Genomic DNA, 17,300 nt, shown 5'->3' with positions numbered 1-17,300 from the left:
TCCCTGAGTAAAGTCAAGTCATTCTGTTTTTACAACTAGGAAAATAGAGGCAGAGAGTTTAAGTGATATGGAGACACAAAGAAAGTCAGTGTCAAAGCCAGAATTAGACTCAGGAATTCCTAGCTTCCTGTCTTGTGCCAATATCACTTGACCGGACCTCATTCCTGCTACACAATGCAAGGAAGATCAATGCTTGCATGCATTAAGTATCATGGAATACAAGTTTTACCTTATTACCCAGTGTTTCAAAACATCTTCAAAGTTGTGTATTCATGGACTCTTTTTGTCATTTTTCCTGACATCCACCTCTCTCCTCATTTTCCTCATTTCTGGTTACTTTAACCCCTTTCTTTTACTGAAAGAATCTTCCACAAAACTAATCTCACTCAATCCAAAATTAACAGAAGTCACTGTGATATTAATGTGGCTTTAAGAGAATGAACAGAATCTCTAGGACGTGGGAGCTGACAGCTGGAGGAGGTCCTTGGTTTGAGGTTAAACTGAGAGACTGACCTGAGCTCAGACGCTCTGTATATACGTTAACTATGTATTTAATAAAGACAGTTAATTTACGAGCAATGAATTATTATTATTAAAGACTAGAGAGACAAGGTGGGTGAGGTACTATCTTTTATTGGACCAACTTCTGTTGGTAAGAAGTTGTGGTGGAAATCTATGAGGGAGTTTAGGCCATCTGTCCATGCAGAATGTCCATGGGGTTGGGTTTGTGGGAGAAGAGTCTGTACAGTTTCGCTTGGAGTTGTTTGGGAAAGGATTTGATTATATCCTTAAGTTCCTGGGTAAATTGTCGTATGAGGTGGTCTTTGAATTCTTTCTAGTAGATGATGTCATTAATGTAGTCATCACGGTTGAGGACTAAGATGGCACCCCCTTCATCCGCTGGTTTCATCACTATCTGGTGGTTACATCTCAGGGTCTGTATGGCTGTTTCGGTGGTAGAGAGATTATGGTAGATGTGATGTTTGTGATTTTTCACAAAGCAGTCCTCTATGTCTGACCTATAAGCCCTCATCCTCAAAGGAAACCTACACAACACTTTCAGAAGACAAGCCTGGAATCTTAAATTCGTAATTCTGCTAGGCACTAAAAATCATGGACTAAAGATAAATACTGCATTTATGGCTTATTACAACAATCTGTAACCCAATAACCCACTCTTTTTCTCCTGTGACTACAGAGGTATTAACAGGCCATCTCTTAGATCTCTTAGAATATGTACTACCTGCTTATGCTAAACAATCTGTTCCACCTTGCATTTAGCTGTGATGTTTAGAGTTCTTTTCCCAGAACTGAAGAAGACCTTTGTGTAGCTCAAAAGCTTGTGTCTCTCACCCACAAAAGTTGGTCCAATAAAAGATATTACCTCACCCAATATCTCTTGTCTCTCTAATATCATTGGACCAACACGACTAAAAGAACACTACATGTATTAAAGATGAGTAGATTATCTGAATATAAAACAACACATGGTACCAAGAGTAAGGGAAGTTATAAAAAGAATTTTAAAAAGTTTTAAAAAATTAGCTAAAAGTTACTCAGAAGTGAAAAACAAATCTGAATGAAAAAAGGAAATTAGCAAAATATAAATACCAGTCACATTTGTATCAAAAGAATTATCATGATAAAGGATCGCATGAACTACCTTATTTGAAACCCAAATGATAGAGTACATATCTAAATGGCAGAAATTGGGCTCAGAAAGCCACTGTAACAAAAGGCGTAACACCTCAATCTTGTGACATGACTAATGATGGTCAAATGTATAGACAAAATTGGAGATATTTGCAATTGTTACCTGCAATTATCAAACTCAGCTGAAAAAAGAAATGATATACCACCACATCAAGAGCAACAAGAAAATGAAAACGATATCATCCCTCTAAGTCATAAGAGCAACTTCAACATTATAGCAAATACAGAAGTTAGATGGTCATTGTATCAAGGACTTGTTAAAACACGTACAGCAAGCAGTTAATTCTGAGATTGTAGACAAACAGATACACACACACATATAAATTTGTGCCAAAAAAATTTAAGAAAGTATATGTGGTGTTATTGTGTCTTTAAGAAAACGAATGGACTCTCTAGGGTGTGGGAGCTGACAGTGGGAGAAGTGAGTTGATGTGATGCGGGACTGATAGATTGATCTGAGTTAAGCTGCTCTGCATATATGTTAATTATGTATCTAAATAAAGACTCATTAAATTACTAGCAATGAATTATTAAGACTAGTAAACTACTTGAATACAAAACATACAAAATATGTAACAACTATTAAATGTTAGCTTATGTGGGGCCATACCCTCTACAGAATGAGTGAGATACTTTGGATTACAAACAAGATCAATCTCAGTTGACCTACACTTCAACCCACTGTAGAAAGATATTTTAATAATATAACCCAGATGATTAGCATATAACATCACTCTTAACAGCTCTGTTCTCCAATTAATATTTTGTACCCTTTCTTCCACCAGCTGAGGATGTTTATCAACTTACAGAAATATCAAGTTCTAACAGCAAAGCTGTTTTTACTGCATCTTCCTTAGTGAGCTGAACTGCTTTGGTCACTGGAACATGGAAGACTATACCATCTGAAATCAATGAGGACACACTGAGTTCCTGAAAACAAGGACATAAAAGTTTAATCTGATTAAATATAACCAATTGTATGGCAACCTACTATATAACATGTGCAAATAAACTCACAAGTAATTAGTAGGACCATTTTCTTTTTCATATTAACACCCGAAAAAGAGAATTCCAAACCACACCGTAAACATGCACTCTTTATACACATACGGTATCTCCCCCATACCTTTTTAAAAAATTCATACCCAAGTACAAAGACGAGCACTTTCAAACCAATTCTAAAATGTAATAAGCCCAAATGGGGGCAAGCGGGGGAAATACAGTTTGACAATTCACTGCTAAAGTGGATACCAAATACAGATACAGTAGTTTTCTTTTTGAAGAGTTACCTTAAAAGAGCCAATTTAGAAGTGGCAATTATATCAGATACTGTATGAGGAAAAGATGACAGAGTGGCTAACACCATAATTAATGAATATTGAAAGTAAGAATATAAAACATTTAAAATTTATTCAAGATTAGAAATATAGACCACAACAACAGATGAGGAAGTGTCAATTCCCAGAAAGGCAAAGCAGCTTTTGTAATGAGCCAGCCACTCCCAGTCCCTAATCAAGTCCAAATTAATGGTGTTAAATTCAAAGAGAAACAGCAGAATTAAAATTCATTGGCAAACTACATCCACTCTCATCGAATTGGCCCTATCAACACTGGTTCTCCACTTGTTAGGTAACTCCCTTCCCTTCATATGTCACTATATAATGCCTGTATCTGTAATTTTCACTCCAAATAAATCTGTTCGTCTTTAAGATGCCACCAGACTCCAACTAATTTTTTTAGTTTGCTGGCAGTTCCAAAAATATATATATATTTTTTTTTCCCCAAGTCAAACTGAAACAAACATTGCAAACAATTTCAGTGAACTGAAAAAAATCCATTTTGGTTCAAGCCTGAATGGATTTTCCACACATTTGTTCACAAAAACACCCAGAGGAAGAGAAGAGGATTCGGTGGTGCCACTCTCCATATAACTTTTAGCCCAGCCATTAGGGCATTCACCTGATATGTGGGAGACCGAGGTTCAATTTTCTCCTATGCCTCACATGAAGAAATTATTTGAACTTGGGTCTCACTTTCTACAGGAGAGTGCCTTAACTACTGGACTACGGTATATTCTGGTGTGTGGGTCTCTCAATCCTTTCAGTTGAGATTGTTCCACTTTGTGTAAATAGTTTTAAAAAAGCATTGGAGCAGGAACTTGGGTCCCCCAGATCCCAGGTAAGTGTCCTGTTCACCAGATTATATAGTCATGTTCACACTTTTCTTTGGCACAATGAGTATTCATTGTCATTATGAACGGGCACCATCATCACCAACTCCTTCTTTGTGAATGACACGTCAGTCCCTCCCCAAATTTTTGGGGCCAAACTATTTAATTAATTGACATCAACTTCACAAATAGTTTCAGCTACAGTAACTCCTCCCTTAACATTGTAGGTATGTTCCTGAAAAATGCGACTTTAAGCGAAACAATGTTAAGCGAATCCAATTTCCCCATAAGAATTAATGAAAATGAGGGGGTTGGATTCCAGGGACATTTTTTTCACCAGACAAAAGACTATATATACACATACACACACATGCAGTATAAGTTTTAAACAAACAATTTAATACTGGTACACAGTGATGATGATTGTGAAGCTTGATTGAGGTGGAGGAGTCAGACGGTGTGATATTTCCCAGGGAATGCCTTACTGCTAAATAAACTAGCAATTGACTGAGCCCTCAAGGGTTAACTCTCACAACACTCTACAAGGCAGTAGGAAAGGAGGGAGATCAGACAAAGACACACACCCTGTGTGTCAGAGAAAAAGATGCGCATTTCCCCTTTAAGTAGCTGACCCCAAGCTTTAGCACACTGCCTTGTTAATTAAATCAGCTTGCTGAGACTTGAGACCTGCAGCTACTGGTTAGAAGCTCCCTCCTGTCTTGTGTCCCCCCTGCTCTATGGAAGATGGGATAAGCGGGGTGCAGGAGCAGGGGGGAGAGGGAGACACCCTGACATTAGTCCCCGCTTCCCCCAGTACAGCAAGCAGCAGTCTCTGGGAGCAGCTCCAAGGCAGACGGCAGGAGAAGCACATGACAGTAGGGGGGGGAGGGACAGCTGCTGCACAGGGAACTTAGGGGAGTGGGGAGCTGATAGGGGGAGCTGATGGAGGGCTGCCGGTCCACCCTGATTCCAGCCACCCCACCAGCTAGCTGCAAAAGGCTGCTCTTCCTGCAAGCAGTGGACAAAACAGGCGGCTGCCAAAGGACATTAGAAGGGAGCATTTCACAACTTTAAATGAGCATATTCCCTAACTGATCAGTAACTTAACATCAAAACAAGGTTAACCTGGACAACTTTAAGTGAGGAGTTCCTGTATACTGAAACGGTTTTCTTTTTTCAAACAAATGATTAGTCTGAAAAATTTCACCCAGCTCTAATCCTAAAGACTCCTTATAATTAAAGCAGAGGAATGAATAATATTCATTTTGAACTGTTAATCCTTAAAAAACATGTTAAATTGCTCTCAGAATGTTTTAGTTCCAGTCACTCAGACTCAGAGCCAAATAAATCACTAAAGAGGCACGTACCCAGCCCTGAACTTGAGAGTGGATGAGAAGAAATCTTTTTTTGGTGATGCTAAGATCTGAGTTGATGGGCTTCAGTAGGAGCTGCCTTTAGCTTTCCTTAGAAGGAAGGGGATGCTGTAACATGAGATCTTGGAAAACACATAGGCAACAGGGGAACAATAGGGGAACCAAGAGGACCCAACTTGCTGAGCAGTTCTAACTGTCCCCGTCAAAAACAACAGTAAGGAAAAAACAGACTTGACTGTGAAATTTTTTTCCTCTACTATCCATACTCTGGAAGCACTGGGAACCATTTGGATTTGTCCAACAAACAGCTGAGAAAGAGAGACACTAAAAGATACTAAGGACCCTTCATTTTCAGTGTTTATTTTATTTAATTTTTCCCAGGAATTTATCAATGTTTATTACAACAACAAAAACAGGTGGAAATGGGTGGAAAAAACTACTAATAGTTTTTCTGGGTAAATATCAGAAAATAACAGAGAAAGGGCAGAAGTAGAGGTGCCATTCTCAAGGTCTAGATTAGAATTTTATAAAATCCTTTTAAGATTAGAGCCAAACATCTACCAAAGCCTTAAAGTAAGAAAGTGTGTTGAAGGCTACTTTTTTATATCTTGGAGATGCTCTAATTCATTTATTTGTAGCTAATCTGGGTCCCTTAAGCTAGTTTTCTAAACTGTCATGCATGGTAACATTCCTGTGCTACACACCAGTGGGTGGCTTTTATGAGCATTGACCAAGCAGAGCAGTTCCATTCTATTGCTTGGCAATGCTTACATTTTAATTTAGAAAAAAATATGTTTCTGTTATTTTCTTCCACTCAATTGCTTGTCTCAACTCTCCCTTCAGCTTCAGGTATGCTGAGCTAAATTACCAAACATCAGAGTATGAGTTTATCACTAAGGGCTAGACTGTGAGATAAGTAGAGACAACATGTTGTTGCACTGCCCCAGGAATAGCCTAGGGAAAAGAGCCTGCGATACATGCTCACTCAACCAACTCCATCCTCAGGGGAGGAGTAAACTGTACCTAGTGTATACATAGCATAATGCATGCTACCCTCATGTGCCAGCTCAGCTGCACCACTGTGAAAGCAACAGTGCATCAGAGAATACATGTCTAGTATATAAACTTTAATTATTCCTATTTCAAATGGGCTATCTTGATCAGTTGGCATAACCTAGTCAGTGTTGTCTTCACCTCTTCCCACAGGTGGCTGGCCTCAGGATAAGGCACATCAGTCTCCTCAAGTGGCTCATTGACTCGAAGGAACCAAGGCCTTCCACGTTAACCTTCATTTTTACAGTTTACAATCCCTGGTCACTCTGCCATATAGCATCTCTGTCTTTGGGCCATGTTATCAGCATCCAAGGCATACTTCACAACTGATTTCCTAATCAACCTTTATACTAACATTGGTTTGGAAAACGTCCCACTTAAGCCAGCAGTTTTTTCTAAAAATGCTTGTTGCTGCAAACCACAGGCACTGTGAGTTTGGATCCTAAAAATAAAAAGGCACATTTTTTTTGACAGGTTTCAGAGTAGCAGCCGCGTTAGTCTGTATCCGCAAAAAGAACAGGAGTACTTGTGGCACCTTAGACACTAACAAATTTATTTCAGCATAAGCTTTTGTGGTCTACATTTTTTTGAGGAAACTGCCTCAGGGTCAAGTAGCTGTGTGTTAACATCTATTCCCACTTATGAGAAAGAGGCTTCAACATTCTACAAAAATCACAGAATATCAGGATTGCAAGGGACCTCAGGAGGTCATCTAGTCCAACCCCCTGCTCAAAGCAGGACCAATCCCCAGACAGATTTTTGTCCCAGATCCCTAAATGGTCTCCGCAAGGATTGAACTCACAACCCTGGGCTTGAATTGCAAAAGATCCTAGCAGGAAAAAAAAAAAATACTCAGCATGCATCCATCAGCAAATCTGAACACATCATGACAGGTGTCACATCTTTCCTTTTAGACCTGGGCAGATATCAGCCAGTGCACCCAGGAACCTAATTAGCACCCTCTAACTTAACAATTTGCTTTTCATACCACCCACTGTGATGGTGTGGCATGTGCCCACCAACACTCTACTCATTCTCTGTTCTCTCTTGCCCACCTACACCACAGCTGCTTCTATTCCTGTGCGGCAGGTAGCCAGGGCAGGCTGTAAGGAGGCACCTTACACTACTTCCTCCTCTGCCTACCAGGCTAACCAGGACACAATTTGGGTGTAAACACTAATCACCTATTTGTACTATTGATCCGTAGTCTTCAAATTTACTACACTTACAGGGTAAGAAAAAAACATCCAGTTCATTCAATACTGTGAAGACTGAAAAATAGGATGAAATATAATCAGCTTTGTATAATGCCACATTATCAGATGCCCTACTCTCCTTCCAGAAATTTCTAAATGCTCCCTGCTGCCAGTTTAAGACTCCTGTGTTCAACATCCAATGACAATTAATTTCACTCCTTAGCCATGCACCTAGACAGTGACTCCACTTTTTCCCTTTCCTCTTCCCCTCTCAACTTCTAGTTCTATAATTCTCTCATTGTTTCCTAATAGATCTCAAATGCATAACTAGAATGTTCATTTTCTTATCGTTTGCCTTTTAACGTTCTAAAATTGTTAAAGTTTTCATTCACAGATTAAAATGAAAGCTTAATGTTTCTAGAATTTAAAACAATACAAAAACTATTCAAATGCTTTATTTTCATTGTTTCAAAGAAACAGAGAATTGTTAAGATGTCTCACTTTTTAACAACAGTCCAGAGGTTTTCAGAGTGTATATAGAAGAGTTTTGGCCCTTTGAAGCTAAGAATTTTAAATTTTCTACTGTTGAGTACTACATCAAAATGCACAGTTCCTTGGTTAACCAAGGAAGTTCTGGCTCCATCTGCAGAAAGGTGTTTACCTGGGATCTAAAATATTATTTCAACATACTTCTCATTTCTCGGTTAGTATAACTCCTGTCAAACTTTGAATCTGTCTCATCACAAGCACCAAAAGGGCAGAGAGCAGGTTTACAACAGCTGACTGGAAGAAAGTTAGCTATCAACTTGATTTTTAAAAAAAATAAAAATTAAAAAAAAGCAAACACTATCTCTCTCAACTTCCAAGTTCACATGGGATTTTATTTCAAAACTAAAATAAAACAAAGAGCATGTCAGAATTCCAACTGTCATCTGAAAGAAACATAGAAATAAAACCAAATGAACCAAATGCTCATGGTCTGGCAAACAAAGTACTGCTTTTAGCTGTATTTTCTAGACCATTCTGGACTTCACAGCTATAGAGTGCAAAAGATCACAAGCTGAGGCTGTGGAGGCTTTGTTTGTTTTGTTTTGCATAGTATGCTATAGTTTAAAATGTCTTCTTTGTAAAAGCATATTGAGCTTAAAGCACCAACATCAACCACTTGCTAGCTTTTAACCTGCAATTTATTGTTCAATTCACAACAGTAAAACTAATATGATGTTATTACGATGACAAGTTTGTCACAGTTATTGACTAGGAAGCTGTATTTTGAGCTGTTTTTGCACGATCATTTCTGACTTTTGTAAAGTACTGCGTTTTGAATGAAAATTGGACTAGACTGATTTGAATTGGAATGGGTTACCTAGGGAGGTGGTGGAATCTCCTTCCTTAGAGGTTTTTAAGGTCAGGCTTGACAAAGCCCTGGCTGGGATGATTTAGTTGGGAATTGGTCCTGCTTTGAGCAGAGGGTTGGACTAGATGACCTCCTGAGGTCCCTTCCAACCCTGATATTCTATGATTCTAATGGAAGGAGTTTTTCATTACTACAAAATAAACTTTTGATGATTCCAGCAATTAAATTTGTTCACTTCCTAGCATTTTGGTGTGATTTCCTTAGAGAGGGCTTATCATCTTGTCTGATGTAACTGGTTATACTTGTCAGGTCACTGTCCGCTAAACTGACAAACATTCAGATATAAGCAGACATTTGTTATTTATAAAGTAATATGAAAATCTGCTTTCCTCAGAAATATATATGCCTTAGAAATTTGGTCAAATGTCCCATTTAACTACAGAGACACAAGGTGGGGGAGGTAATGTCTTTCATTGGACCAACTTCTGCTGGCAAGAGAAACAAGCTTTTGAGCCACACTGAGCTCTTTTTCAGCTTGAAAACTTGTCTCTCTCACCAACAGAAGTTGGTCCAATAAAAAAAATATTACATCACTCATCTTGTCTCTAATCTCCCAGGACAAACACAGCTGCAACTACACTCCATTTAACTATAGGATCATGAGTGAAAACATCCATTGATCAGAATTTTCTATCTTTTATCAACCAAAACTCTGAAGTTCTTACCTGGCCAGTGCTGTCCTGAAACTGTACATCTATATATTCTGATGGCAGAGCAGGAATGTTAAGAGTGGACTCTGAAAGAGGAGGGACTGATCGATCAAGTGAAGGTTCAGTATTTTGAACAGACACGACAGAATGAACATTAGCTGGTCTTTGGGATAAAGCATCAGTAGCCTTCACTTCTAAATCTTCTAACTTCAAATGCTGTATTTCTGAGTCTAAGCTGCATGCTCCTGACATTCTTGGGTCTACAGTCACTGCAGAGATACCATTAGACACAGCCCCGAGATTGTTGCTCATGTCTTCTTTTATGATCCGTGATGAAAATTCTCTTTTAAGGGCAAGCCAAAGCCCATCAATCCATGGCTCAACCACTATTTCCAAACTGAAATAAACAAGGCAAAGTGGAGGTAAAGAATAACTTACTTCACTTTTAATTCTTACAGATAATCAAAAGAACAAAAAAGACTTGACACTTTTCATTTTTCATTACATGTACACAAATAGCTGCTATCAAGAGGACTTCCTTTACTAAAAATTCATGTTTGCATTTGACATCACAATTTTTTTTCCAGATTTAGGGAAAAAAAGCACTCTTTCTGCCAACTATACAACCTTTATCTTCTTATGATGAAGCTTATCATAAGGAGTTAAAATAGGAGTAACTGGAAAACACAAGACTTTCAGCTGTTTATTGTAAGCTACAGACATAACTAATAAAGTTCAGTATTTTTAAAACACAAAAATAAGTCTTATGGTTGTGGCAATGTTTGTATGTTTTATTCTGTCCAGCACCTTCATACGCCTAACCAATATAAATAGCAAAGATTCTGGTCTCCACTTGATGAAAAGTGAAACCAGGAAAACAAGAACATAACTATTTTCTCTCAGTAAAAATCTCTCTCTCTAAAGAAAACAGACGACACTCAGACTAGTGGGCCATTTTATAGAGGAAAAAATGATAATTTCAGGCAGTACTCAAACTAATCCTGCTACTGTGGTGGGGAGAGACAATAACAATCTGCACAGAAGACTCCTCCTGTTGCGAGACAAAAACTGGTATGCTCAGATGGGTTAATCTCCTTTGTATGAAGCTGAGGTCACAGTTTTGTTAGAATCCAGTCTCCATATATTAGCTAGAGGTCATATAACCCACTGTTTCAACTCCAGAGACATTGTAGAACTGTGGTTGTTCTGTATGTATACGACTGAATTTTCTTTGGTTAAACCTAAAAACTAGTAATAAAACCTTGTACCCATAATACAGGTAGAAAAAGGCCAAAAATGTCACTGTTTATGAAAAGGTCTTCAGATGCAGTTTTCAGAAGTGGTGAGCCCTCACAGCTTCCACTTCTCAGTGAACAGGCCCATTCAAATTCACTGAAGATAACTACGATTCCTCTAGCTCATGCTGGGTTCAATCCACTCAGATGCTTAGCTTAGCATTGCCAACTACTACTGGTTTCACTGAGTACTCAGCAACCGGCAGGATTCATCTTTAATCCTGTGTTTATTGGGAGAAAATAAAAAACAATTTAACTGTGTTCATACCCTACGCAATCATCCGCCAGTCCAGTCTCATAGAAATGTTGTGCACCGAGTTCCTGGAGTCGTTTGTCTACTATCTTCCCACCATTGCAGAAGAACATGTATTCAGAATCTCCTAGACCTGAAAAATCCATGTAAAAAGGGTTTATAGCTAACAATTAGATATAAAATTTAATGAAAATTTACAGTAAAAACCAATTGGGGGGACGGGTAGCTCACTGGTTTGAGCAACAGCCTGGTAAACCCAGGGTTGTAAATTCAGTTCTTGAGGGGGCCCTTTAGGAATTTAGGGCAAAAATCTATCTGGGGATTGATCCCCCTTTGAGCAGGGGGTTGGACTAGATGACCTTCTGAGGTCCCTTCCAATCCTGATGTTCTAGGATTCAATCGTCTCACAAACTTGTAAGTTGGTATGTATATGAAGGTAGATATATTTAAGTCCTAAATTAACAAAACACATGTGAACTGAAAATTGAATAGCTGATTACATTAAGGTATAGTTGACAAATGGTTCCTCTTCATTTACCTGCCCATATCCAAGTTCAAGATGTTGTGTTTCTGTTGCAATAGTTGTAGGCACTGAAAATGCCTCAAGCAACATCTTCCTGCCATGTTTTAGGTGTTTATCATCAGAAATCATTGTCAGAGAAAGACAAAACACCTAAACTAACTAAAAACAAACTGTAGGTTGTAAATTTATGTGAATACCCAATAAATAAATTTATTTCAGCTAGAACTAAGATTGTTAATATGTCACTAATTTAAAGGAGGAAAACATATTAAACATACTAGAGAGAAAAAGAAAAGAGACAAAACATTAAAAATGCAGGAAAATTTAAGTAAGGATAAATTTTAAAACCAGGATGGTACATGGAAATACATTAATCTTGAAATTTTCCCCATTGTCTTGCTCAGGAACCATCAGAGATACTGAGTAAAAAATATTCAAGCATAACTCTTAGGATATGTCTACACTTAGAGTTTTTGCACTGTAAATTTCACCGGTGATAGGGAACCGGTGAAAGTAAAGTGCTGATTTGTGTATTCACTCAACTCCTCAGATATCAGAGAGCGTTTACACTACCAGTTCCATCACTGATGAGAGTAGTGCTGTAGGACAGCTATCCCACAGTGCAGCTCTCTTGATAGGTCTTGGGAGGCGGGGGAGCAGAAGGCATTCTGGGACCCTGCTCAGTGCCCTGTGCTGCCCTGCTTCATGTCTCAGGAGTCCCATTAGTTCCTTGTTTCTTCCATGGCATTTTTTAAAAAAATCTCCTGCTGTCTGGCTGCTTTCCCTCCCACATCTACAAACAAAGGGAAAGGGAGCTTCAAACTTCCCAGGGCTTAGGGGGAAGGGGCAGACATCAGTGCATCAGAGCAACGGAGATGCTGGCCAGTGTGGTCACTTTTGAAACTGTGGGATATCCGCTGGAGGCCAAAAGGCATTTACACTGCTAGAACGTGTCTTCACTTTCACAGCAGTGCAAAAAGAACAGTGGTAAGAGCTGTGTGCCTCTTGTGAAGGTGTTTTTTTTATGTGGTTAACCTTCTGAGTTTCACCGCAAAAAGTCATTAACAAGCGTAGATGCTCCCACGGTTTTAGGGCAAAAAAGGGACTTTTTGCATTTTAAAGTATAGACATACCCGTAGGTCCATAACCTCAATTGCCTTAGGGCTTGGCTACACTGGAGAGTTGCAGCGCTGGTGATGGCTTTACGGCGCTGCAACTCACTCACTGTCCACACTTGCAAGGCACATACAGCGCTGTATCTCCCTGGCTACAGCGCTGGTTGTACTCCACCTCGACAAGAGGAATAAAAACTATAGCGCTGCTAATGCAGTGCTGCTCCACCAATGTGGCCACCAAAAGCGCTGTTATTGGCCTCCAGAGGTATTCGGAGGTATCCCAGAATGCCTGTTTAGCCACTCTGCTCATCAGTTCGAACTCTACTGCCCTGGCCTCAGGTGACCCGCCCTTTAAATGCCCCGGGAATTTGAAAAATCCCCTTCCTGTTTGCTCAGCCAGGTGTGGAGTGCTATCAGTGAATCTTTCCAGGTGACCATACTCCATGCACCAACGAGCCCCAGCATGAGCATATGGCAAGTTGCTTGGCCTCATCAGTGTTTGGGGGGAGGAAGCGTGTGCATCCCAGCTGCAACTCGCAGCCATAGGAATTAATGATATCTATGGGCAGATATCAAGGCCCATGATGGAAAGGGGCCAATGACCGGGATGCGCCGCAGTGCAGGGTTAAAGTGAAGGACTGCGGAGTGCCTACTGCAAAGCCCGCGAGGGAAACCGCACCAGTGCTGCCTCCCCGACCTGGCCCGTTTCTAACAAAGAGCTGGACGTGATACTTGGGGTGACCCACCTCCACGCAAGGACCACAATCGAAACCTTCAGAGCAAGGGGGGGAGGAGGAGAAAGTGAGAGTGAGGGTAGCTCGGAGTTGGGAGGAGACAACCCGCGTCCCTGGAGGCATGCAGCCAGGAAGGAAAGGTAGCTAGTCGCAGCCAGCCTGTACTTGGTGGAGACAAACAGAGAGCGGGTTTCCCGGTAAGCAGCTTTATTTTCAGGATGGGAAATTTTTCGGAGAGGAGGGAGGGCTACGCTGCATGCATGATGCCGTAGATGCGGAAAGCTGCATGATGTGGTCTATCAGCGTCGCGGTATCGGCCTCGAATCCCTTCAAAAGTCTCATCAGTGCATGGGCAATGCGCTTGTGCAGATTTTATTGGGAGAGCACTGTGTCCTTGTCAAAAGGGTATGTCTCATACAGGATTATTCCGATTTTACGGAAACCATTTTTAAAACAGATTGTACAATATAATCCAGTGCCACCAACTAAGCACATTAATTCGATGGTGTGCGTGCCATGTTACGAGCTAGCGTCGATTTCCAGAGCGATGGCACACTGTGAGTGCTCTCCTAATATTTCCCGCAGTCTCCCCCCCCATTGGCATTTGGATTGAGACCCAATGCACTGACGGGGCAAAAACAGTGTCGCAGGTGACTTCGGGTAAATGTAGTCACTCAATCTTCATCCATGAAGCAACAGCAGACAAATCAATTTAATAGACTAATCAGGTCAGAAGGGACCAACATGATTCATCTAGTCCTGACCTCCTGACAAGCAGGCCACAGAACCCTACCCATCCACTTTCTATAAAAACCCCTACCTCTGTCGCGAGTTATTAGAATATTGAACGTCTTCAAATTGTGGATACTCTCTCAAAACAAAGACATACAACAATGAACACCATGCCATGAGGGAGAAAAGGAAAAAAAGGATAAAGAGAAGATATACCACCATATTTGAAGACCTTCAATAACTCGGACATAGGTTAGGGGTTTTTTTATAGAAGTGGATATTGGGTAGGGTTCTGTGGCCTGCTTTGTGCAGGAGTCAGACTAGATGATCAGTTGGTCCCTTCTGACCTATTAGTATTCTCTATAAATGATTTGTCTGCTGTTGCTTTCAAAGATGGAGAGGATTGAGTGACTAACATTTACCCAGAATCACACTTGCGACAATACTGTTTTTGCCCCGTATGAGCATTGGGATCTCAATCCAGAATTCCAATGGGCGGGGGAAGACTGCGGGAACTATAGGATAGCTACTCACAGTGCAACGCTCTGGAAATCGACGACTAGCCTCGGTACATGGACGCACACCATCGAATAATGTGCTTAGTGTGGCACTGGAGTTATACAATCTGTTTTAAAAAAATGGTTTCCGTAAAATCGAGAAGAAAACCTTCTGTAGTGTAGACATACCCTTGTGACAGGCACAAGTGGCTCTCCCAATAAATCTGCACGCGCAATTGCCCATGCACTGGATGAGACTTTTGAAGGATTACCGAGGCGATTACCGCGACGGATAGACCACATCAATGCGCTAATTTCCCGCATCTAGGCAATGCCATGCTGCAGCCTGAGCCCTCCCTCCTCTCCCGAAAAATTTCCATCCTGAAAATAAAAGCTGCTACCGGGAACGCCGCTCCTCTGTTGTCTCCTCCACCAAGTACAGGCTGCTGCGACTAGCTACCTTCCTCTGGTGCATGCCTCCAGGGCTCGGGTGTCCTCCCAAACTCCAGTACCTCCACTCTCCACTTTCCTCCTCCTCCCCCCCTTGCTCTGAAGTTTCCATTGTGGTCCTTGGCGTGGAGGTGGGGTCACCCCAATATCACGTCCCAGCTCTTTGTAGAAACGCAGGTCGGCGAGGCAGCACTGGAGTGGCGGTTCTCCTCGCGGGCTTGCAGTAGGCACCTCCGCAGCTCCTTCACTTACCTACCTTCGCACTGCGGCGCACCCGGTCATGGCCCTTTCCATCATGGCCTTGATAATCTCCGCATAGATATCATAATTCCTATGCTGGAGTGCAGCTGGGACTGCACAGCTTCCTCCCCAAACACTGATGAGGTCCAGCAACTTTGCCATTGCCTCATGCTGGGGCTCGTTTGGTGCATGGAGGTATGGTCACCTGGAAAGATCACTGATAGCCTCCACACCTGGCTGAGCAAACAGAAAGGGGATTTTTTCTAAATTCCCGGGGCATTTAAAGGGCGGGTCACCTGAGGCCAGGGCAGTAGAGTTCGAACGATGAGCAGAGTGGCTAAACAGGCATTCTGGGATACCTCCGAAATACCTGGCGCACAATAAACACGCTTTTTGGTGGCCACATTGGTGGGCAAGCACTGCATTAGCAGCGCTATAGAGTTTTATTCCTCTTGTCGAGGTGAGTACAACCGCGCTGATAGCCAGGGAGATACCGCTGTATGTGCCTGCAAGTGGGGACAGTGAGTGAGTTGCAGCGCGTAAAGCCATCACCAGCGCTGCAACCTCCAGTGTAGCCAAGCCCTAAGCATTGAGGTTATGGACCTACGGGTATGTCTATACTTTAAAATGCAAAAAGTCCTTTTTTGCCTGAACCGTGGGAGCACTATACGCTGTTAATGACTTTTTGCGGTGAAACTCAGAGGTTAACCAATAAAAAACACTTCACAAGAGGCACACAGCTCTTACCACTGTTTCTTTTGCACTGCTTGTGAAAAGTGAAAGACACGTTCTAGCATGTAAATGCCTTTGGCCTCCAGCGGATATCCCACAGATTTCAAGTGACCACACTGGCCAGCATCTCTCCGTGCTCTGATGCACTGATGTCTGCCCCTTCCCCTAAGCCCTGGGAAGTTTGAAGAGCTCCCTTTCCTTTGTTTGTAGATGTGGAGGGAAAGCAGCCAGACAGCAGGAGATTTTTTAAAATATGCCATGGAAAAAGGAACTAATGGGACTACTCCTGAGACATGAAGCAGGGCAGCACAGGGCCACTAGCAGGTCCCAGTGCCATTGCTTGCTCCCTGCTCCCAAGACCTATCAAGAGAGCTGCACTGTGGGATAGCTGTCCTACAGCACTACTCTCATCAGTGATGGAACTGGTAGTGAAACGCTCTCTGATATCTGAGGATTGAGTGATACCAAAATCAGCACTTACTTTCACCGGTTCCCTATCACCGGTGAAATTTACAGTGCAAAAACTCTAAAGTGTAGACTATCCTAAAGTTAGGCTTGAATATTTTACTCAGTATCTCTGATGGTTCCTGACACAGACATGGGAAATTTCAAAGATTAATGTTTTCAATGTACCATCCTGGTTTTAAAATTTTCTACTAAATTTTCCTGCATTTTTATGTTTGTGTCTCTTTTTTTTCTCTCTAGTATGTTTAATATGTTTTTCCCTCCTTTCAATTAGTGACATATAACAATCTTAGTTCTAGCTGAAATAAAATTTATTTAATTGGTATTAACATAAATTTACAACCTACAGTTTGTTTTTAGTATTTAGGTTTTTTGTCTTTCTCTGACAATGATTTCTGATGAAAACAACTAAAACAGGCAGGAGATGTTGCTTGAGGCAATTTTCAGTGCCTACAACTATTGCAACAGAAACACAAAACATCTTGAACTTTGGATATTGGGCAGGTAAATGAAAGGTTATCATTTGTCACTATAACTTAAACATAGTAATGCTATTCCAATTTCAAGTTCACATGTGTATTCTGGTTAATTTAGGACCTTAATATATCTCACTTCTATACATACAACTTACAGTTTGTGAGACGCACTTGAAGATCTAGAACATCAGGATTGAAGGGACGGTCAGAAGTCAT

General features: G+C 41.0%; 1 protein-coding gene across 5 annotated transcripts in view; it reads right to left on the bottom strand.

Moving 5' to 3' along the window:
- MTRR (5-methyltetrahydrofolate-homocysteine methyltransferase reductase) overlaps positions 1-17,300 on the bottom strand; it is a 152,825-nt gene that overhangs the window by 118,448 nt on the left and 17,077 nt on the right. For all 5 annotated transcript variants that reach the window (XM_032786521.2, XM_075062670.1, XM_075062671.1 and 2 more), the window contains 3 exons: positions 11,136-11,253; positions 9,588-9,969; positions 2,521-2,643 (listed from right to left, as the gene is read on the bottom strand). In XM_032786521.2, the coding sequence (XP_032642412.1) occupies positions 2,521-2,643; positions 9,588-9,969; positions 11,136-11,253 (623 nt within the window). The remainder of the gene's footprint in view (positions 1-2,520; positions 2,644-9,587; positions 9,970-11,135; positions 11,254-17,300) is intronic.

The sequence above is a fragment of the Chelonoidis abingdonii genome, chromosome 2 (genome assembly GCF_003597395.2).
Source record: "Chelonoidis abingdonii isolate Lonesome George chromosome 2, CheloAbing_2.0, whole genome shotgun sequence".
In the NCBI taxonomy this organism is placed as follows: domain Eukaryota; kingdom Metazoa; phylum Chordata; order Testudines; family Testudinidae; genus Chelonoidis; species Chelonoidis abingdonii.
The sequence above is the reverse complement of the archived record's forward strand: the minus strand, read 5'-3'. Positions and strand labels throughout refer to the sequence as shown.